Raw genomic sequence first — 23,243 nt, 5'->3', positions numbered from 1 at the left:
AATCTATCTTCAATGAAATCCAGGATGAAATATCTTCTTAATAATGTTTAAGACTGGAGAAATAGTACAGAAAAGAACCAGGAGTTGCATAGTGGTTTCTTACTCCTTTTTGGATCATGAAGCACTGAGGGATCACATGGTTAGTGACGACAATGGTGATGGGTTGGTGGTTGGACTAGATGATCTTAGAGATCCTTTCCAACCTTAATGATTCTGTGATTCTACCCAGGTATGGACTACTGTGGTTTAAATCCTGTCACCATGTTACAGCCAGTGCCACATAATTAAAAGCTGAGGCCTGGCAACACAGCTTGGGCCCTTCTGCCTCCCCTGGGCCATGGGGGTCCCAGCCCACCAAAGGACAGCTGCTTACCTTTCTCTCACAGCTCCTAATGTTTGGGCAAGATCTTCCTATAGGTTCTTTTTAGAGACAGATATTTTTCTTTTTTGAATGTACCACTCCAGATTATTTATCTGGGGCGCTGCAGTCTCTTCTGTGCCTGCTGAAGATTGCGGGTCTGGTTGTGTTTGGAGATGGACATGGCTTTGTTTGTCTTAGCAGAGACACCATGCCATTTCCAGGACAAATCTTAATTCCTAGCAATGCCAAGTGAAGGCCAAATTTTGCTGCTGCTCTCTTGCCCTATGTGTGCCAGCTTTTGCAGGTGCTTGTACATAATGCAGCTGTGGACTGTGATCCATGGCTCACATGGGCTCTAAAAGGCTTGTAGTGATTCTCCTGTGTCTGCCAGGAGAGCTGAAGTATTCTGTACATCTCCAGGGGATGACATGTTAATCATATGCATGTATCTGCTACTGTTTATCTTGTTGATTTGCTGATGTCTGTTGGGAGAAAGAAATATGTACATGCACAAACATACATGAATAAGGCTTAGTATTCCTAATGAAAACATACATTTTTCCCCCCATGAAGTCCAATGTTTTCTAGCATATATGCATATAGAAAGTCTGATTTCATAATGAGCAGAGCCTTGGGAAGAGTAAGGGTAGCTCTGAGCACCCCCTCAACATTTTGAGATCTAGTGACGAAAATCTAACAGAGCATCCCGATGTGTAAGGTGTTTTTTTCCTTGAACAGCAAAGAAATCTGAAATCTGGATAACCATTTCCCATTGTTGTTTCAGATTTGCTGAGGATAGGCAGCCCTTGGTAGCTTTTGAGTGACAGAAGGAAACTGCCATCTTTCACCTGGATTTCGAAATGCTGCAGATACCAAAGCTGCACAAGATCCCCATGGAATAGATAGCATTACCCGTTTCAGTGTGCTTTGATGAAAGCACATTCAGCCCTACATTTCACAGAAATATGTGAATGGAAGGGAAAGGAGTGGGGAAGATGAGGGAGATGGAGAGGCTGTGCATTGCAGGAGGTACTTTAAGTTTTCTTTGAGACCTTCCAGTTGTGAATGTCCCCTCTGTTTCTAAAGAAAACAGACCTGAAAACCAAAGAGGCAGCTGGTACATTGATTGATCCCTCGATTACGTGATGAAACAGGGAGGTAGAGATTAAAAGTATATCTTGAAAATAAGGAAATGAGATTTGCCTTTGGGTGGAAGTGGGCATTAGTCAGATTGCCGCTCGTGCTCCGTTAAATAAAGGCCATTAAAAGATCTGCAGGGAAATCTTGTTTTTTCTTCTTTATGAGTGCAGCCCGAGGGGCATCTGCAGTGCTTCTCTATGGAAACATCCCATCCCTCCGCACAGTGACAGATTTGCTGTGATTTTAGCCCTCACCACCAACTGCAAGATTTCCTTACACCAGCACTCTATTAAGATACAAAATGGGGATGAGCCACCAACAGACTTTGCTCTTTTTTCCTCAACTCTTTCTGTGTCGTAAATTGGATAGGTACCCTTGAGATACGGGGAAACCAGACTCGTAAAATGCATACTAAAGGGTTAGTAATTGTTTCCAATCGTGGAGTATAAATGCTTTTTGTTGTAAGACCATAGTTCTCTTTCCAGTGTGAAGCCGCTTGTTTGTTTTGGCAGGGAAGGCCGCTTTTACTGCTCCCTGGGGGCTGTGGTAAAACTTTCAGCAGCTCGACTCAGGCACAGAAATGAGCCCTTAGTCCAACCAGAGGCAAGAAACCAAGTTTTGCTCTTTGGATTTCAGAATCCCTCACAGCTCGCTTCCTGGCTTTGCTTTTAACCTGCACCACTTAAAAAACCTTTTGTGTGGGAGAAGAGGGAGAGGTGAGGGTGCCCCTTTCCCTGAAGAGCTTTGCAGAGGGATGGGAATAAACTCCAAGGAGGTGTTTGATATGTGTAGTTATGCGTGCTGCTTGGTGATTTGTTTGACATTAAGTTGTTGCTTGATGGGCTGCGGGAGTAAGGACTCAGTGCTTTTCCTAATGCTGCACTGAGAGATGAACAGGAGTTGGATTTACTCTTACTCACTTGTAGGCAGGAGAGCAGAAGTCTTTGCTAATCCTGGTCTGGAGGTGTGGCAGAAATACCAGCACCTGTTTTGGCAGGTCGGGGGCAAAAGGGGATGTTTAGTGAAACTGCAGGAATTGATGGGTTTCTCTGGCAGTGCTGCACCCTGCTGTGCTCTGGGTAGGTGCCAGGCGGGGACATTTCTTTCCCTACAGCTCTAAGATATGAGGTGGGAAGGAAGAGAAGGAGCTAGGAAGAGTTAAAATCACCAGATGAGATTATTTTCCGTGTGTTATAGAAAGGATCTCCTCCCTTTGAGAGGATGTTAATTTGATTTTCTCTGCCTGCCCTCCTCTCCTTTGGTTTCTCTTTAAGCTACTCTTTGACCTCAAGGATAGCAGTGGCACTTTCTTCTGCTCAGTGCCCCGACTCCCTCCATTATCTCCATCTCTTCCGCTGTCCAGGGAGCTCCACTGAGGATTGCCTTAATGCTTTTAAGTTAATTAAAAAAAAAAAAAAAATTATTCTTGTTAGCAATGCATTACCACTTCACACCTCAAGCAAGAGGCTGGCTGCTCCCAGGACCCTGTACTTAGGGGGGAGAATTCTGCACAGCTCAAGGTTTCACTTGCTGTTCAGGGGGAGTGGGAAAAGCTCAGCTTCCAGAGCCACACACTGCAAGGGATGCTGTGTTCTTAGAACTGGGTACTTGAGCTTTAATAAGGCCGGGTTGGATGGGGCCCTGGGCAGCCTGCTTTAGTGAGTGGTGGCCCTGCCCATGGCTGGGGAGTTAGAACTGAGTGGGCTTTGAGGTCCCTTCCAACCCAAACCATTCTGTAGTTCTCTGGAAAAGGGCAGGATGTGAAGTAGCAAGTTTGGTTGTTCAGTTTTAGTGGCAAAGCTCAGGTATGGGCAGTTACTGGTTTCTGGTAAGATGGATGGATTTGACCACCTTTCATGGCATGCTGTATGAGCAGAGAGCCTATTCCTAGGCAGAGTGAGGCTACCAGCAAGTACTACGTTCTCCCTCAGCAATCATCAGCCGTGCAGTGATTAGTCCAGATGTTTGTCCTCTGGTTGTGGCCTTAATATAACATCTCCAGATACTGAAATTTGTTTTTTTTTCTGTCCACCCCTCTGGAGTTAGTAGAAGTCTTGAGGTCTTCTGCCAACACATCACCACCAGTGAGTCTCTTCGGGATCACTGTGTACTGAATTTGGATGTCTTCACTGATAGCTCCTGACGGCTTTCTTCTCTTACTTTGCAGATCACAGGTGTTATCCTTCTCGCAGTCGGCGTCTGGGGCAAGCTCACTCTAGGCACGTACATCTCTCTCATTGCAGAGAACTCCACCAATGCCCCCTATGTGCTCATCGGGACAGGTACCACAATCATTGTCTTTGGGCTTTTCGGCTGCTTTGCCACTTGTCGTGGCAGCCCATGGATGCTGAAACTGGTAAGTGTGCCAAAGTACCAAAGTGCAGAAGAAGGGAAGAGGTTTTGTCAATATGTTATGATTTCTTGCTCCCACTCCAAGCTTCACCAGATGTTAACATGTTTTTTTAGGCACAGAATCTAGATTTTATCATTTTTAATGTTCAACACGTGTTTCTTTTGGATAAAGAAGTGAAAAAAAAAATACCTGCCAAAACCAGTTGTTGATGGAGTACGAATGAATTTTGCTACCGCACAGCGTACAGGCTCAATGTGTGGCTGGGAGCAAGGCTGAAGTGCCGCTGATGAATTACTCCGTGACCAGTTCTATGGTCATTCTGTATTTATGTGAGCCAGGCAGGTGTATTTACAATCTTAAAAAAGTTCACAGCACCATAAATGTGAAATGCATTTGAAATATAGATTAAAGGGGTCTTTTTAATACTCTGTTGTGAAATCTGTGGAAAAATATTTGATGCTTTCTAACTGCATACCAGCCTTGCTTTTTTTTCCTAACATTCACTCGAATAAAATACATCAACCCCAGAAAACAAAGCTCTGTACTGTATGTTTTTCCACAACTCAAAAGCACCGTGGAATGGAGCTACGCTAAGCAGAGGTACAGCAGCCATCTCTCAGTCCAGTTTAACCTCTCTTGCTATAAGTTTCTCTGTTCTGAGTCTTCCAGTTCACTTAAAAATGCAAAGTTACTAGCAGTTAAACAAATCTGTATCGTGGACTGTGTATTTTAGGAATATTCAGGAGCAAAATCTTACAAATGTAGTCATTTGAAGGGTGGAATTACCATTTGTGAAACACTACATGGTGGAAAAGGGCTTGACAGTAAACTCGTCTCCTGCCACCATACTTTGGGGCTGATTTCCTAAGAAATTAGCTGATTCTCCTCCAGTTTGAGCTGAACTTAAAAAAAGACATCTTAAAGAGAGTTAATTTGCTAAGGTGGTGGCACAGTGGGGCACAAGCATGAGCCGCAGCCTGATCAGCAGGTGCTCTTATACCTGATGCTACTGGAGCCGCACCGCTGTCTCTGGCTGGTGATGCGTTGTCAGGGTGTGTGTAGAGGCTTGTCAGAGTTATTGCAGTCCAGATGGGAAAGAAATAAAGAGTGAAGGCAGATAAAAATCCATAGGAAATTGGGCTCTGCTGGTTGCTCCATAAGTCATGTAACTTGTTTAAAGGTATGTCCTCTAACTTACTGTGGCACAGTGCTGTTTCAAGCGCATCATTTTATTTTCACTGTGTGCATTAGAAATATTTCAAAACCTTATTTCTTTGCCTGAGTACAGACAGTGATTTTACAGCAGCATTAGTTGTAGAGAGTGATTTTTCTAGTTCTGTCTGTAGTGTTGTCCTCCCTTCTCCAGCAGCCTTCAATTAAAATTAAATTTCCCTCTTTCCGTCAAATCCTTTTAGGACTGAATTTGATTTAAAATATTTCCTTTTTAAAGTAACTGTTGAGTATTCAGCACGTGGTGAAAAAAGGCATTTTCCCACGAGAAGATTAAGTTCCAACTTCACATTTTACCACCCCACTTCGCATTTTTTTCTTTGCTTAATTTTTTTATATTTTTGGCCTACGTGTATTCTTCATGGTTTGTGAGAGTAGCTACACTGAAATCTACTGTTTTCAAGGTTTATTTAGCTCTGAAGCCAAATGCTGCTCAAATTCAAACATGGGCTTTGGCTCAGCGAAATGTTAGGGGCATCTGTCTAGTATTCCCATGAGAATGTTTCCAGTGAATTCAATCAGTCCATTCATTTGAGAAACTTCAGGAGTCAGGCTGGAAATCCCAATCTAACAGCAAGAGATGGATAAACATGAGCCAAAACACCTGGAGAAGCCTATTTACTTTAGCAGAGGGCCATACAAATAAAAAGGGTCTGTTTGTATGCCTTACTGCAAGATCAAAACCTTAGTGATTTGTGATCCATCTCTGGAATGTGGATTTTAATTTATACGAAAACACTAAGAAATATGGGAACAGAAGGGTCGGAAGAGCTAGTAATTAGAAAGTGCATGCAATTTGTGAGTTGCATAAATACATACAACATACTCATGCAGTAACCTATGTATTGCCTTCAAATAAACTTTATTGACATCTTTAAGTGGTATCTAGAGCAGAAAGTATAGATTAAACTCTGTAATGAACAGTAATTGTGCTGAGACAAAAGCCTGTCACACTCTGAATTCTCATGCCTCCTTTCTTTTCAGTATGCCATGTTCTTGTCCCTGGTGTTCCTGGCTGAGCTAGTGGCTGGCATTTCAGGGTTTGTGTTTCGCCACGAGGTAGGTGGAAATGTGCTGAGGTTGCATGTGGCAGTGCCTCCCTGGGCAGGAGCTGCTGAGAAGTGCTCTGGAGCGTGGACAATTTGTAGGTCGCTGAGTTCAGCAGCTCCATATGCATCTCCAGGGATGTGGCTGACGTTCAACAATAACATGTACAGCTCGTAAAAATGATACGATTCCAAATGAAGGGATTTAGCCAAAGCTCTCGGCCTCAGCTGTCTGGTATTTACTCTGGAGCTATCGGTTTTTGTGTGTCCATCATGTAAGATCTTCTTTACTCTTTTGCGTATGCTGAAGACTGCAAAACAGATTAAATACTTTTCTTAAACACAGCTTCTTCAGCCAGGCAAGCATTTATATAAATAAGGCAGAGAGCACTTTTGCTTGAGAGCAGATTTGATGTTTCGTAAATCTTTTTCTTTTTTTTGCAGGGGGGAGGTGGAATGGGGTTGTATTTTTATACTGAGAATAGGGAGAGATTATAAGTAGCATGAGGTAGGAAACTGGGACAGGAAGAAGCTTTAAAAAAACATGATTTGTAGTAGCACTTCTGCTTCATACACTGTAATCAGGTCTATCTCTGGTTTTAAGTCTGTGAACCTATATGCAATTAATGCTGAACCAGAACAAAACCCCAGAGACCCTCTTAGTTTCTTCTCTTTATATTAGCTGTTTTTCTAGTCTCCTCTTTTGACATGAGAATTCCCTTGGTGCAGATGTTTCTAGTTCCTTGCAAGTGGTGGGTGGCTCTTAATTTGATCTTGAAAGACCTGTCCATCTGCTCAAGGTTGCCATTTCACCTGGCCTTGGCAGCCTTGGTGTGACGCTGCTGCTCCCTCTTGGCAGAGGCAGTCTCTTGTGAAGGTCACAGCTATGTGGGTTGACCAAATCATCTGCTACCCATCCCCTTTACCACCCAGTTGGAAGCACCTTTTGCACTGATGTGCCTGACCTTGACCTGAAAGATCTCATTTTCGCCATGTGCACTAGGGATGTACTTAAGGTGCTTGGTGCCCTGCTGGCTCCCTAGGACATGCTAAGTAAGAACGATGGCTTCATATCTTCTTCTGTCTGGGAGCAGTAGTCTGTGACACACCCCCCCTCCCCCCCCAGCATGGGCCATGTCCTGGGACTGTGGCTTTGCAGTCAGTGCCACGTGCTGTGCCAAGGAGTCTCACCAAACTCCAGCTCTCAGCACGCACTCCTGAGCAGAGGGATTCATCCAGCCTCTTTCAAACTCAGTGCTGAAGCAAAGTATTTGGGGAAAAAAGCAACAGAAGATACCCTTCTCATAGGTTAAGTCCTTTTCCCATCCCTTTTTGGACACCTGGCAGGCTTGACTTCCCTGGGTGCCTGCAGCTGATGGTGGTACATCCACCTGCTTCCTCTCCACATCTTCTCTGTGTTTTGTAAGGGACCTCCCTGGTTAACCACTAACAGTTCTTGCGTGCTTTCAGTGGTCACATTTTTGCACGTTCCTTGGTTGCTGGTTAGCTTGAAAAGGAAGGAAAATCCTCAAAACCAATGATTTTCTCTTGATCTGGAAAAAAAGAAAGTTTAATACCTTCGCTGGGTAGTCTGAAGCTGTCAGTTTGCAGATCCACGCACAGGATCTCCTCAAACTTGTTACGTATGCCAAGGATATGTGATCCTGAAGCATTTACTTTGAACTGTGATTTGTGGAGCTATCCTTTTGCTGTCTGCTTTTCCTTCTAGAGAATCCCAGTTCAACTGAACCAGTACATACATGCCCCAAACATCCCAATAACCTTCTTTTTTGCATTAACACCCAAACCATCAGTATTCTGATTTTAAAATTAAAGCAGTTTGCTGGGGTAGTGTTCTTTGAATATAATCCACTTGGAAAATACCATCAGGAGACTCCTGGTCGTAAAGAAGGAGCTCTGCCATCTCTGAAAGCACACTTTAAAAAGAGTTTCAAGGGCTACTTCAGTTGCCTTTTTTGGTTTAAAAATGCCTTTATTTCCTGCAGTAAGTGCTCAGATGTTATGCTTTACATTATTCACGTGTTTGTTTTTTCTTCCTCACCCTCTTAGATCAAGGATACCTTCCTTAGGACGTACACTGAAGCAATCCAGAATTACAACAAGAACGATGAGCGGAGCCATGCAGTGGATAACGTACAGGAAAGTGTAAGTCTGAAACTGGATATTAAGAATGAAGAAGGAGAGACAAAGCATACCTTCACATTTGATCACAGAACATGAAGTGCCAACGTCTCAATCTGCAAGCTGTATTTTGCAAGCAAAATTCATCCTTTAAGTTTTGGTCTTGCTTCCCTTTTCTGATTATAGCCCTGCCTGTTTGTGTGACTGGTTTTTACTATGAGAAATTAGTTTTCTGTATGCTTGAGATGACATGCTGCTCTGGCAAAGTTAATGAGAACTTTACCATACACAGCAGTGAAACTGGGTTTTGCCCAGAGCATGTACCAGTTGTAGAATAGTTGTCTCACCAAGGACACTCTATTTTGTTTGGGAGATTTGCTGGACGCCATGCCCAAGGCATCAGGAGATACTAAATGTCAGTATTTCAAAAACAATATTGCAACAGCACCATACTGGTGCACTCCTAATGCTGTTGTTTTGACAAATCGATTGCAATTACTTCTAATCTTGTGCCTGGCCTATGTTAGAAAACACATACCAGTGGGATGGAAACTTTTGACAATTGATTCAGATAAACTGATGTAAGCCTAAATTAGGGACTGGCAAAAATCGAAATAAAAGTATTTCATCTGACATGCTTGTACAAGATTGCTAAATTTTAATGAGCTTAGTACAAGCTGCCCAATAAAGATGAGACCTGTACTATTTGCTCTTGCTTGACCCCCAATCCTGAACTACATTTAGGAGCCAGCTTTTTCTTTAAGAGTGGTGGAAAGCCCTGGTGGGCTTAAGAGTGGTGGAAAGCTGGGCAGCCCTTATTCTTCAGGGAATCTGTCAATAGGGTTATAAAACACTGTACATCTGAGCTGGATCAGACAGGATTTTATTATCTAGTATCCTGCATCATTCATCAGCTGCAGCTGTTTCGTTCACAAGCACAATGAATGGCTGGCAGAGGAGACCTATGAGTTAAGGGGAGAAACCGAATGTATTTTTTCCGAAGAATAGAGGGGTGGGCAGAAGTAGGTACTTAGCAGTACTCATGGCTGACACGTGTAAAGGGTATAAGGCTCTGATTATTCTCATTTAGCAACAGAAACCAAATAAATATGTACTTGGGGAAAGTGGGAGATGGTTTTGAAGGAAGTTTGAAGTAAGACTTCAGTATCCAGTTTTGTGGGTTTTTTGTTTGTTAAATCTGCCTCTTTTTTTTCCCACAGCTGAGCTGCTGTGGCATTCAGAGCTATACCAACTGGAGCACCAGCCCTTACTTCTTCAAACATGGCATCCCTACAAGCTGCTGCATGAACTCCAGTGACTGTAATACTCAGGATCTGCGCAATATGACCGTGGCTGCCACTAAAGTAAACCAGAAGGTACTAGAAACGTTGTGCCAGTGGAAAATGTTATGAAACCATCCAGTATGTTGGCGGAGCATATGGCTCCTTGTAATGGCATTTTATTTCATGTGGTTGTTGATAAGAACAAGAACGTATTGAGGTAGAGGGATGGTAAGGATGGGCTTTGCCTCCTTCTTGCTTTCACGTTCCTTAAGCTGACCTTTCTCAAATGACTGGTTGCAGTGACGTTTCTGATAAGAAGGAAATTTGTTCCCCTTCCTTGTAACACTGATTCGGTTACTGCACTGCACACAGAAGCAATGCTGACCAGGCCAGGAGTGCATGCAGCACGTGTTTGTCCTTAAGAGCCAGGTCTGTCACTGCTTTTCTGCACTATTCTGCTGAATGCTGTGCTTTTTGTAACTGGGTGGAGGGAAAGATAGGTTTTGTTCTTGCTTATGTTCCTGTAGAAATTTCAGTTGTAGGGCATAACTATGGGAAAGCAGAACAGGAGTAGGAAAGCGGGTTGGGAAAATGGGGAGAAAAGGAATAACTGGGGAATAAAGACACAGGGACAGGAAGAGTAAAGGGAAAACAATGCAGCACATGTCGTAGACACAGTGCTGCAGAAACACAGCTCAAGTTTTCCCCTTAAGTACTGGTGCATGGTCAGTTCTTTCTTTCTATTCAAAATTTGCAAGAGGCAACGGACAGTTTATTGATAAAATGAATCATTTTGTAGCCCATTTACCAAGCTAAGCTGTGGCATACCTCAGTTTGACTTTAGGATTGTTTTCTTTGCTATTTTTGTTTTCAGAGTTGAATACAGAAAAGAAGGGAAAAAGAAGAAAATAGGGAAAACAGGGAAAATACATACATGCCTCTCTATTTTCTCTTCCTGTCTTCTTCACTTCAGTCACCTGTGGATCAGAAAGTTGGAGTGGTGGCTGAGCACCGCCTGCGACATCTTTCTTTGAAAAGCAGTCAAGCGGACAACATTTTCTAGCATGTATTAACAAAGGGATAGTAGAGGATTATTTCCCACTGACTTTTTCTCTTCTAACCACTTTCTTTTCTATAGTAGTTCAGTGAGAGCCACTTGTTGCAGATTTACTTGGAGCAGTAGTGACGTCCATCTGTTATGAAACTCACAGTAGTCGCCGGCAAAGTAATCCTGCTGGGTTGCATAAGATATATAGAGAGAAATATAAAGGACGAACAAGTCCATTCATTTTCACTTTGTGAACTTGTAGTAACTTTCTGCTTTCATCTAAGTGGAAAAATGGTGAGAGGCAGGGTGGAGGTGGATCTAGAGGAGCTGCAATACAGTCAGATCCCCTGCAGGAAAGCTTTGTGGTGTGTATGCATCCTCAGATACTGTCTTGTCCTCTACCAGAGTGCCCAGTTTGGGATGGCCACACGCTTTAACCCTTCCCAGGCTGCATAACTGTGCAGATGCCATTTGCATTCTCGTTGCCAAGTGTAGTGTTGCACTGAGGAATTCCTGTCCATTTGTGAGTTCTTCTTGGCAAAGGTCACGCACAGATTTGTAAGGAGCACCTGATGAATGAACTTGTGTTAGTCCAGTGCTAGTGAGACATTTCTAGCCATGCTTGCTCCTCAGCCTGTGCCTCCTGTCTAATGCCTAGGTCAATAGTACTGCTGATTTCTCAGGAGAGAGTTGACTTCATTACTTGATTTAATTACCTAGAGGAGGTTGGAAAGTTCTGTGACATCTGAAAAATCGTGTCCAATTTTCTGAGATAGACATTTGTATTCAAAAGTTGTAAATATTTCTGTTTAGTAGTTGTCTGCTTCTGTTGGAGTTGTCCCTAATGCTTGAACAAGGTAGGATGTGAAAGAGGCATGAGAAATAAAAAGTAAATAATGAGAAAACGTTGTGTGGCCTTCTCTGGCACTTTTCTCTGTGTGTTTTGGAGAAAAAGGAAAATGCACATTCTCTTCATTGCAGAAGACCTTTGTTACTGTTCTTATGGATAAGTGTATTTGAAATACAGATTTTTGGTGGATCTTGCAAAATGATCAGTAGGACAAGTATTCAATGAGCTAATCAAGTTACTAGTAGTTTATGAGAAATAATGATAAGCTATCCAAAGAGGATTAACTAATGATCTAAGTGAAGGACTAGAAGAAAACACTCCTAGATTTTATTTGCCAACACTGCCACTAACTTGCTTAGTGACCTTGGGTATATCATTTAGTCTGTCAGTTTCTTCATCTCAGGTGGGACTAACACCTAGCTTTAAAAGCTGTAATTAAGATGAACTAAATTAAATTTATGTAGCACTTTTAATCTTCAGAGTTCCCTACCAACAAATCTCAGGCACTATTACTCTTTAGAATCTTAATAAAGGACAAGATGGATGTTGTCAAGAATGATCAGATACTTGCTGGATTGTAACTTCTGTCCTCTGTATCAGCATCCGGATGTGTGCACACAGCTTCACATGCATTTGTACTGCGTATGCAACTCTTGAGTGCTTCCTGCACTCTTCCTCACATGCACAGTAAGGACTGAGCAACTAGTTGCATTTGTGCAATGCACTTCAGGAAACAGAATATTGTGATTTGGAAAAACAGTCTTCAAATGAGGAGAGTGATCACACCTGTTTCTCTTGCATGAGTTTTTAACAAGATCGTCTGTTGCCTTCAAATTACCATTGCTGTTAGGTGTTGCATCTCTCAAAGGCTGTTGAACAGAATGGATTTCAGGCAAGTTAGGAGAACATGAAAGATCTGGTTGAGAAATCTGATCTTGTTTCATAATATGTAGAACACACACACAGCTATAGTTGCTTGATATGTTAAATATGCAAACTTGAATTTAACATACTGTGCAGTGTTGTAAGACATGATTAATATGTACGCTTAAAACATTTCACAACTGAATAATGGCTGTGCTGGTCCTCAGTTAGTAGTGGTTATTAGGTTTACCACTTCATTACTCCCAGGATTAAATAAAATGTCTTCTGCTATTACAGAAGAGGTTAGAGAAATGATGTTGTTCAGGTCATGAATGGCCTGCCTGCAACAGATGACACTGTCCTTTCCTTCTAGCTGTTATTTCTTTCAAGCAGCATAGAGTTGTATGCTGTTCCATATCTTCCCTAGTCTCTTTGACAGATGAAGGCAAGCAGAATGCCTCACTGTACACCTGAAGCATGCTTGTATTAAACATCTGGAATATTAGGAGATCAGCTGCGTTTACTCATTTTTGACACCGCTGAAATAACAGAAGGAGTTCCTTGAGTGTTTGCAAAAGCGGTGTGTGGATGGAGGGCAAATGGTGGAGAAGCATATCCAACAGGACTGGAGGCCAAAGGGATCTCACTCTTATTTCTGTCGTTTCCAACTTCTGATAAAGTGGATAAAGTTCTAACATTAAATGCAGTGCCTTGGGACCAACTTCACGGTGAGAGTGTTGTTGATCCTTTGGGTAATGGTGGCAGAAGGGCTGGGAGATGGCTTTGTGTTGTGTGGGCAGATGGGTTAGTAATGATACAAAAAGAGCGACCAGTTAGGGACCTCAGACTAGGAAAACTAATTTCAAAGTTTTTTGTTGTTTTTTTTTTCTTTTTTTAAGGAAGAGTAGGCAAATATAGAAACTTGTATAAAGTTAACATAATGATGGGGACATGTTAAAAAAGCCTGTCCAAGAGAAGGGCAGCTACATGGATGAATTTTTTGGCCATGGTGTGCACTATGAACTGAGAGGTATGAGGAAACAAGTCAGCTGGTGGAGTCAGGGTCTGAGCTAGAGATATAAAATCAGGTTTGGGGAGCTGGACAGGGTATTGATGTCCTAGAGCAAACAGACCAGGAAGCTTCATACAAATGTTTGATAACTTCATTAGATGGTTTAGAGTTGTGTGCTGCTCCACATCTTGCCTGGTCTCTTTGACAGATGATGGCAAGCAGAATGCCTCACTGGACACCTGAAGCATGTATTTATTAAACATCTGGAATATTAGGAGATCGGCTTTGTTTACTCATTTTTGACACCTATATTGTATTATAACATTACTATATATTGTTATTGGTGTGGTTTCAGGCCAAAGCTATATTGATGTTTATTCAATCAATGCAAACTGCCTTTCTTTTAATAAGACCTATAAAAATGAGTGCAGCATCACATTTAGCTTTTAAAAATATTTAAATGCATTTTTTTTCTAAAAAGAGCGATTTTTGTCACCATGTTCCATCAGTCACTCAGAATAGCTATCAAAGAAAAGGGCCAACAAATATTTCCAACATTGTTGGAAATAGCAGCAAAAATATCATCTAACCCAAGAACATTTGAAATGAGATGTGTGTATGTATGCATGTATGCGTGCCAGGGAAAATCTGTACAAGGAATGATTATGTTTGTTTTCCAGGGCTGTTACGATTTGGTGACCAGTTTTATGGAGACAAATATGGGAATTATAGCTGGAGTTGCTTTTGGAATTGCATTCTCACAGGTAAGTGCATAAATGCTTCCTTCCCCAATTCTTTTTTTCCCCTCTCTGTCTTTATCCTGACTTCAAGGAAGGAAGGATTATGTAAGGGACTGAACTCAGCATGCTCGTTAGTCCTGAGGTCATCTGTTCATTGATTTTCTTTTTTTCAACTTAAATGAAGTTTCTCCTTGGGAATATCAGTTACGGTAGAGCTAATGACTAGCTCAAGGAAAACAACTTGTCCCTTCACTGGGTCAAATAGAGGTTAACCCAATAAAACATTGGCTTAAATGGAGCATAAACAGAAAAGAAGACAAATAGCTTGTCCATTGTTTGGATAAGCTTCTATCTTCTAAGCACTCTTACTGTTTTATAAAGGAGTGAAGAATACAAATAAGGCTCTTCAGGCCTCCCCAGCCTGGAGAAGGGGAGAAGAGCCTGGAAGGGGCACTGGGTTTTGATGACTGATTTTTTTTTTCCTTGTACCTCTGAACTCTCTGAACAGAAATCTGCCAAAACCAGGTTATTAAACCAGCTCCTTGCCTGCACCAAAATGTTTGGCGCACAAAGGATAAGAGGAGAGCTAAGAAAGTTGTTGTTGCTCCCTAATATCCAAACTGCCTTTGCCTATACAAGAGTTAGGGAAACTAAAAGGCTGATCAGAATCATTTAATAAAGAAGTGGCAGGAAAACACCTGCATCTTTCAGCGAGTCCTGTGCTCCTTTATGCTCATCATTTCATGTGTGATGGCAAGGACTTTCCTGGAGATGGGCAACAATGCAAGAGGGGGAAACACCAGCAATGGGAAACTGCTTGCAGAATGTTGCAGTAAACTGTGTGATGATGTATATGATGTCCAAGCCACTTACTTACAAGGGGCAAACTGCCTTCTCTTGTGCATGTTATGTAGTATGACTGCAAGTGCCATATTCAGAAATGGTCACGCAACTTTCACTTGCCTCATTCACACAACACGAACAATCTGTTTCCTGAGGCAACACTGGAAGTATATCTGTTGAATGACTTACCTTTATCCAGTGCATGAAAAAAATGAACTGCTACGGCACATTATTTGGCTTCTTAAAACTCATGAATTCAGTTACCGAGATGTAAGTTTACACTGTGGTGCACTAGAATAAGTGATTTTCTGCTGCTGGTGATGGGCAAGTGAATTAATGTGGGGGACGTAGTTGCCCTCTTGCCCTTGCTGCCCCATATGGTCAGCCTGTGCTTCGCTGCACGGTACTTTGCTCAGAGATGTCTGGGGTTTAATTTGCTCAGCAGTTACTACAGCCGTCAGGTTCTTCAGAGTAACTGTTCCCAAGCTGTGTGGAACATGACCACCGTGTCCTCTTGGTCAGCATACGCACAACCCTAGGTAGCCCTGGAAATAGGTGGGCTTAGTCCTGCTGCCAGCTCTACCTTGGGCATATCTGTAAACCTGATTCCTTCTTGTCTTGATGTTAGGTGTGAGAAGCCCCACACTTTGGCCTTACATCCTGTTTTATGTGAGTGTAAAATTTGGTTTGCCATACCTCCAGCCAGCCAGAGCGTGCCTGCGGGTGTCAGCACTTTGGGGTTCAGAAGTGGTAAAACCACTGGTCTGGAGATGTTGGTCCATGGAGCAGGGGAACGTTTCTTAAGAAAACAGACTCCTCCGGTTCTTGTTGAGAGGACACACTTGTCTTGATACTCTTCTCCAACCTTGGTTATGTCTTGTTTGCTGGTGTAGGACTCTGAACTCTCTATTTCACTTTGGATTCTAGACAGCTAGAAGGCTATATAGCATCTTATTAAATGTCTCATGTAAAAATCTCCAAAAAATAGAATAAGTAGAACTTTATGAGTAATTCGTATGCTGTTGGGACAAATTCCTCAATCAGGACTGATGTCATGTGAAACACTTTAATCAGTCTACCATACACAGGCTAGACAAATAAACATCTTATCTTGCCTGAAAGTTGCTTGCAGCTGGGAGGGAGATTGTAGGAAGAGTTCAGCTGGAACTGTTAGTATTCTGGCATGTGTCGGGATGCTTAGTCTGAGTCGTCAGTTGTCTGTGGACGTGACGTGGGAAGGCAGTGCTGCAGCAAGGGCAGGCAACGTGTGCAGAGTGCGGTCCCCGAAACAGGAGCCTTTTGGCGCAAGGCAAGATGAGCACCAGAGCTGCAGGCAGCACAGCAGGGAGTGCTCTTTGCTGCTGTGGCTCCAAGTGAAACCCAAAATGTGTTTAGATGTGGTGTTGGCATGTCGCCCTGCCTAATGGCAACGTGAGCCCTGCTACCAGCTGGGATGTCACTCCTTTCCCTAAACACAAGCTCTGGCACGCTGGGGAGATATCCCAGGGTAGGAAAGGTCTGCTCAGGGTGTTTGTGAATGTGTGAAAAAGGAGAAGAGAGGTGCTATAGGGGAGAAAAATGCCCTCCTGGTGTGTGAAGAATAGAAGGCGGACAGTTATCATTTACTGACTAATCTATTTTGCTGGACCCAATTAGGAATGGTGTTTACAAATTGCTTTCAGGTTAACACTGGCTGGCAGTGATGCCAGGCAGTGTTCCAGCTGTAGGTAGGGTTTCTCTCTTCCTACTGAGAATAGTTTTAATCTAAATAAAAGAGAAATTAGATCATGTTGCTCTTCTACAGCAAAGCATGCTCAAGGGGCCTTTTCTTCAGATGATTTGTTAGGTGATGAGGTTGACTAACATGAGGAATGTGCTGATTCTCAAAAATGGGGAAAGCTGATGTAATAGCATTACATATCTTGCAGGCTTGGCACAGATCTCCCCAGTCAGAGTTAAAAAAAAAATCTACTGTGTTGCTGACGTTGTCTGCGTGTTCAGAAGCAGGCACTGCTTCTTGGGTTTGAAATAATTATAATAAAGCAGAATTTGATTGTTTTTGCAATCAGATGCCAATGCTTACTTCCAGCTGGAATAATTTCAGGTTAGCAGGTGCCCTTCAGAGCAGCAAAATGATTGCTCTGTCCTGCCCAACGGAGAATAAAAGAATGCAAGCAAGATAGATGACAAAGAGTTTTTCCTAGAGAAAACTACAGTGCAGGGTGAAAGAGAGAGGGGTTTGTCAGGGGGAGTTATGAACTGTGATTGCATTAGGGTCCCTAAGTAGGAGACTCTCAGTGTGGTGTTAGGGCCAAATTCTTCCCTTCTCTTCTGAAGGACTGGAAGCCAGGTGCTGTCCATATGCTTGAAGTCAGGCACTGAGCATGCACATACAGCTCCCATGTGTAAGGGAGTTCTCATGTGGCTTCAGTCCCTCTCTGCAGTGCAGTGCCCACCTGCCCTCTTACATGTGGGTATCTCTACTGATTGCGGACACAGTTCTGGCACAGGCATCATCCACCTTGTCTACTGCAACTCCTGCCAAATATATGGAGGCAGAGACTTGGCCTGGTCCTGGCACAACCCCCAGAGAGGGGTATTGCATCCTTCTTCCCCCTTTCACAAGGGCTGGGGAGCTGGACCTGTATTGAGATCCAGTGTGTGACTTGAAATCTAACATAAGCTTAAGTCTGCTGCTTCTGAAGACCAACCACTGTGGATTTAGTGTGGAGACAGGACCTGTGCCAAGGACGTATCAATGCACAGGAGGCTGACTTGGGTATGCGGCACATGGCATGGAAAACAGAATGTCTTCTAAAGCAGAGGTAGAGACCCTAGATGCTTGAAACTCTGCTTATAGAGAATATGGCAAGGTAAATCATTGGACTACACTATTATTCCTGATGGATAAAAAAAAAGTCATTTTAGCTTACCCCATCCACTGAAGAATTCACAATTACTTGAACACATCTATATTTGTAGACTTCACTGCAATTCCAATGAATGAGGAGTGGTGAAAATACCAAGAACCAAAATAAAGAAATTCAAATTACACTTCAGTTTCTCTTCAATATAATAAGATATAAATATGTCCTGCAGGACAGCTTTCACTGTTAATTCCTGTGAAATAACTATATTAAAAAGGCAGTCTTCGTATTATGTGAAAAGAAGTAAGATTGCTAGGAAATTGTTGTGGATAGATTTCAGTGATAACATCTAAGGTATGTCTAAGAGTAGTCCTCGATACCATGGAGAAATGAAACATGGATGTACTGCATTGTGCTTCCTAGAATGAACTTTGGGCAAGAGGATGGTTGTAAAGAAGATACTCCTGAGGCGTATTGGTTTTCCATTGCTTTAGCCGAAAGAATTTGTCCACATTTTCAAGTTTCCTATGGCAAGACCAGAAGTATCAAGGTGAACCTTCTGGTTTTCATGTAATATTTCAGGAGTCAAAGGTAATCTTAGAACAGAGGGAAGAAAAGGAAGAAGTGAGAAAGAGGGCACACCTTATAAAATACACATTTTTATGTGTGTTCAAAGTACTTCTAAAGTATTTGTTACAACTCTGCTGTGTCCTAGTGATAGCTAGAAGTGCCTTATAAAATCAGTGTATGCAATAGCTTGATACGCAGCCCATTGTTTTAGAAATACGAAAGTTGAATATTATATGATACTATAACCACTTAGGTACATAAACCAGCATATATCACCAGGGCCAAGAGTTAATGAGCAGACCAGAGGTCAGAAAGATGTTCTTGCATTCATGTGTAACCTATCATTCATCTTACAAGTGACTTGGTTACACCAAAACATTATCATGTGCTTGCAAATGCTGCAAAACTTTGCTTTTTTGGTGCTTATTAGAGAGTTGCAGCCTGCATGAAGGAAGAATACATGATTGAGGTTAGCTAGGAGAGGTCTTCTGTAACAAGCCTTTCAGACTGCAAACATGGGATCAAGTACAACAAAACTACCTCTGGGTCAGTTGCTGGGTAATGTTGCAAAGAGTAGGTGTAGGATTTACCTGCAGCTTAGTATTGGTTTCCAGCTGAATTTTTTGTCAGTTTGGCCATCCTGCCTCTTGCTATAGCGTTGTCCTGTGAAAGACAGCCAGACCCTTCTCTGGCCTTCCCCAAACCTCCAGAGTGTAGATGACACCAAGGGACACTGTGGCAGTGTGAGACTTTTGCAGTATCACGTTGTTTGCAACAACAACAAATGAAGACTGAAGTTCTAGTGAGGGCTGAGAAATAATTGAGGTATTGTGGCACAGGATAAAAAGACAAGTCAACTTGAATGTTCATGCATTTGTTGGTTATTGTAGGATGAGGGAGGAGCCAATTTGGGATGAAATTTGCTTGGCAAAAATAACATAGGATGAAATAGACTGTGAAGTTCATTGTAATGAAAAGGGCAAAAAAGCCAGGAAATAACTTCTATAGTCAGCTGAGGAGAGCAAGAGAAGAGCAAATCATCCCAGTGACCGGAGTATTTAAATGTGTAAATCCAAAGCCCAGCCAAATAGTCTTGACATTGTTGGCATCACTGGTCACAGGCAAGCCTGTGAGCACTCTAGCTACCAAGTTTTCTGCTGGAACATCTGTCTACAGACATTAAGTAGAAAAGTCAACAATGTGGCTAAAATGTCTTCTTGCTATCAAGTGAAATTTTCAAAGCTTTGGAGGGTTTTCGGCACCCACATCTCTTTCAGCATCTGTGAAAATATAGCTCCCAAAACCTAGTAGCTGAGATTTGTATTGGAGGTTTTTCAGGAAGTGTTACATGTGACCCAAGTCCAGTTGTAACCAAGGCAGTATCATCCTTGTTACTTGATGCCAAAATTGGCATTTGCGTGTTGGAGTTGGTGGAGATTCAGACTGATGACTCCATGCCCTTTGGAGGTGCCTAGCATAGTCACGGTGGGATGTGATCTGACACCCACCTCTTGTGCCATACTGCTCTTGGGGCGGTTTGCTGGCTGGAGTTCAGGCAGTCTCTGAAATAGGAGAGGGAGCGGTAGTAGCAAATTTCCAGCTAATGAAGTATGGCCTGACCAGAGATTTGAGGTCTTAGGGGCATAGAACAGTTTATCTGGATGTGTGGTACCCCAGCTTGGCCTTGCGCTGGGCTTCTGCCAGCTCAGCTGCGACGTATGTGTTGTGTCACTCAGCTGTGCAAGGTTCCTGCAGCAGGATCTGCCTTCTTGAGCACCAGCCATTCCAAAAAAAACTAGCCGGGAGCTGGAGCAGCTGGGACAGCCCAAGCATTAGCAAGAGCCACTGCGGTTGGTTGGAGCAAGGTCAAGGAGAGGCTGATACTCCCGCAGAGGCAGCCCCGTCACCTCGCCCTGTGGCTGGTGATGAACGGTGACAATCTGGATATGCTCATGAGTTAATTAATTGACCAGTCCAAATGAGAAAAGTGAGGCTGAATTATGTATAGCGCATTAACGCGGTTAGCATATGGAGGAAACGCTAACAAATTGCAATAGGCAAAACATTAAAATGACTGAGAGATTATTGAAGAGTGGAGACGAGGGATCTGTTTTCAATAATCTGAGTTATGTCCAGGGGAGTCGTGAAAGGCATTTTTTTTTTAATTTCCAGATTTATAACGTTCATTTATCGAGTGCTGCATCATTTGTAAAGAAAGCATAAATGCCCGGGGGGGTCAGCAACTGAGTGGAGCAGGTCAGTGGAACGCAGCCAGGCAGCAGCCCATTGGGTTTCCTGCCTGTGCTGGGCTGGCAGTGGCGACGGGATGGAAAAGTAGTAAAACATGTGCTGTCTATCAAACAAAGAGGCTCTGATAACAATCAAGAGGAAGATCCCACGAGGAAGGACAAGAGATTTTAATGCTATTTCTCTCATCGGAGTGGTCCATAAATAGGGGATAAGTTCTGTTGTGGGTAGTAGCACCAGAATGTGAAGTCTCTGCATACCACAGCCTCTCCTTTGCTCTGCATTCACTCAACCTAACTTCTTCTGTTCTTGTTTGGAACAGTTGATCGGGATGCTGCTGGCGTGCTGCCTGTCCCGGTTTATTACTGCTAACCAGTACGAGATGGTGTAACAAGGTGAGCCTTTCCTTCCATTAAAGGTAGTGGACAAGTGACGTAATAATCAAGAATTTAGTCTTCCCATGTGATTTCTTGCTTTGTGTTTTTCATTCCAGTGTTCTGTGTGGTTAAAAAACAAAAACGGGGGGGGGAAGGGGGAAGGGGGAAACGTACAATTGAATGTCTTGCCACTTCAGCTTCCGTCTTGAAAGGAGAGGGCACAATACCTGCTGCCAGCACCCAAACCGACCCACCTCTTATCTCTTGCCTCTCATCCAGTCTTTCAGAAGCGTGAAGTCCAGCGCCTGTCCCAAGATCAGGAACTGCAGCATTCAAGAAAGACTGACACGAATGTTATAGCACACACTGTCTCTCGCACGCACGCACACCCCCACAAGCAAGCACGTGCGCGCGCGCACACTCGCCCCCCCACCTCCCGACCTGTCCCATGCGTAGTGTACCATCCTGTGAAGCACCGCCGTGCGCCCGGAGCCGCCGGGGCCGCTTGGCCTCCAGACCCGACCCCCGGGCGAGGACGGCACGCTCTTGGTCACGCTGTAGTTGCATTGTAAGTTAACACAGGTAATTCATTAACAGCATCGATCAGGCTGTGCATGTAGTGACTGGAGGGCACGATTAGCCTTTCACCATGGTTAATAAGTGTTGCACACATTCATATAAACCGGTATATGAACTATGTATTCTTTTGGGTTGATCTTAATTTCTTGGTTTCTTTATGCTTTACTAAGGTTTTCACCCTTTCCCCCTTCGCCGCGCCCGCTCCCCTTCCCCACAAACAAAGGAATCGGTAACATAACATAAAGATACTTGAAAACGATGTTAAAATGTTGTGCTTGAAGGGAACCGTTCCTCCTGATGTTCTTCGACATCTTTGATTCTTACTCAGTGTTGTATGCCCAGTGCGTATCCCGGTAGGCTTTGTCTAGTGCATTTCGCCTCTGAACCTGATCCTGTGTAATACTGTTATTAAGCTGTGTTGTTGCTTACTGTGAAGGCAGTAATTTTGCTCCCTTTATTTTTATTAGATAGCTAGGAACTAATTGAACCGTGCTGTACCGCGGCCTTCGGACTTTTTTCCTCTTCTTTCTTTTCCTTTCTTTTTTTGCATTGAGGTTGCAGCCACCAAGTACATCGTTGAATCAAATCAAAGTGAAAAACAACAACAACAAAAAAACTCACAACCACCACCACCAACAGGCATATGAAATATTTTTGGGGGAAAGCAAAAATTTAAAACCTTTTTAAAAAAATAGGACTTTTTTAATAATGCCTCTGTCTAGCATGCCAACGAGAATGCATTGATATTGTGAGTATTTGTGATATATGTATTAATAAATGGAACCATTACAGATTTCTAGCTGCTTCCTTTTTGTTCTTTAGTCATAACAAAACTCTTTGGAGGGGGGAAGTGAAAATGAAACACGAGTGCACAGCTTGGAGTGACATGCCTTTATGCATATTTTAACAACTAACTTGTTTTTGACAGAAAAATGTTATTACCCTGGGAAAAAAAAAAAAAAGGAAAAAAAGAAGAGCTGGAATTGTTTCAAAGCTCCGAGAAAAGCCTTCCACAGCTGGTTTCGCCATGTGACAAATACATACCCTCTGCTTTGCAAACGCTCTTCTTGTGACTGATACAATCTGCAGCGTTTAATTATCCTGTCCTCTGCGCCGCGCGTGATTGTGGCGTTAAGCATTTCTCTTTGATTTTGGTGAGCGTGTGGGTGGGGGAAGAGGGACGGGGGGGTCCTTTGTATCTGAGATGTTCCCTCACCACTGTGCGGGAATAGCAGGCAGAGAATTTAGTGGTACGTGTCCCGCGGAAGCACGTTTCCCTGCCTCAAACAGACGCACGTACGTGCCCGGTGTGAAAGGTGTGGGCTCACCCATTGCTGAAGAGGGGCTGAACTTTCAAGATCTGAACACCTCAGGCTGAGGCAGAAGGGCAGGGAGTGTGTGTTCCTTGCACGGTGTGCAGTGTTGGGCACAACTTTTGGGAATACTGAGAGCTGCTGAACACCAAATCCTGATTATCTCACAGAAGCATTTCAGTTCCTTTTTTCCTACAAACCACGTAACTGCCTTTGATCAAATGGAGCTCTCACAAAAGCAGTTTCTCCGTCGCCCTTCTCTCTCCCCATCTTTCCCACCGTAGCCTGTCCTTGAGATTCAAATCTAAATCAAAACAGAGACTGTGTGGGGCAGACTGGAGACAGGGCTTTTGTTCTGCTCTCTCATTAGCCTATGTT

At 43.1% G+C, this 23,243-nt stretch overlaps 1 protein-coding gene across 1 annotated transcript in view; it reads left to right on the top strand.

The window, feature by feature from the left end:
- The window catches only part of TSPAN7 (tetraspanin 7), a 38,048-nt gene extending 15,700 nt beyond the window's left edge, over positions 1 to 22,348 (top strand). Inside the window, exons 2-8 of the mRNA XM_021407757.1 lie at positions 3,669 to 3,857; positions 6,069 to 6,143; positions 8,201 to 8,296; positions 9,493 to 9,648; positions 14,010 to 14,093; positions 20,919 to 20,991; positions 21,253 to 22,348. Of these exons, the coding sequence (XP_021263432.1) occupies positions 3,669 to 3,857; positions 6,069 to 6,143; positions 8,201 to 8,296; positions 9,493 to 9,648; positions 14,010 to 14,093; positions 20,919 to 20,987 (669 nt within the window). The 3' untranslated portion in view covers positions 20,988 to 20,991; positions 21,253 to 22,348. The remainder of the gene's footprint in view (positions 1 to 3,668; positions 3,858 to 6,068; positions 6,144 to 8,200; positions 8,297 to 9,492; positions 9,649 to 14,009; positions 14,094 to 20,918; positions 20,992 to 21,252) is intronic.

Source organism: Numida meleagris, chromosome 1 (genome assembly GCF_002078875.1).
Source record: "Numida meleagris isolate 19003 breed g44 Domestic line chromosome 1, NumMel1.0, whole genome shotgun sequence".
Taxonomy (NCBI): Eukaryota; Metazoa; Chordata; class Aves; order Galliformes; family Numididae; genus Numida; species Numida meleagris.
This window is presented reverse-complemented; position numbering and strand designations above follow the sequence as displayed.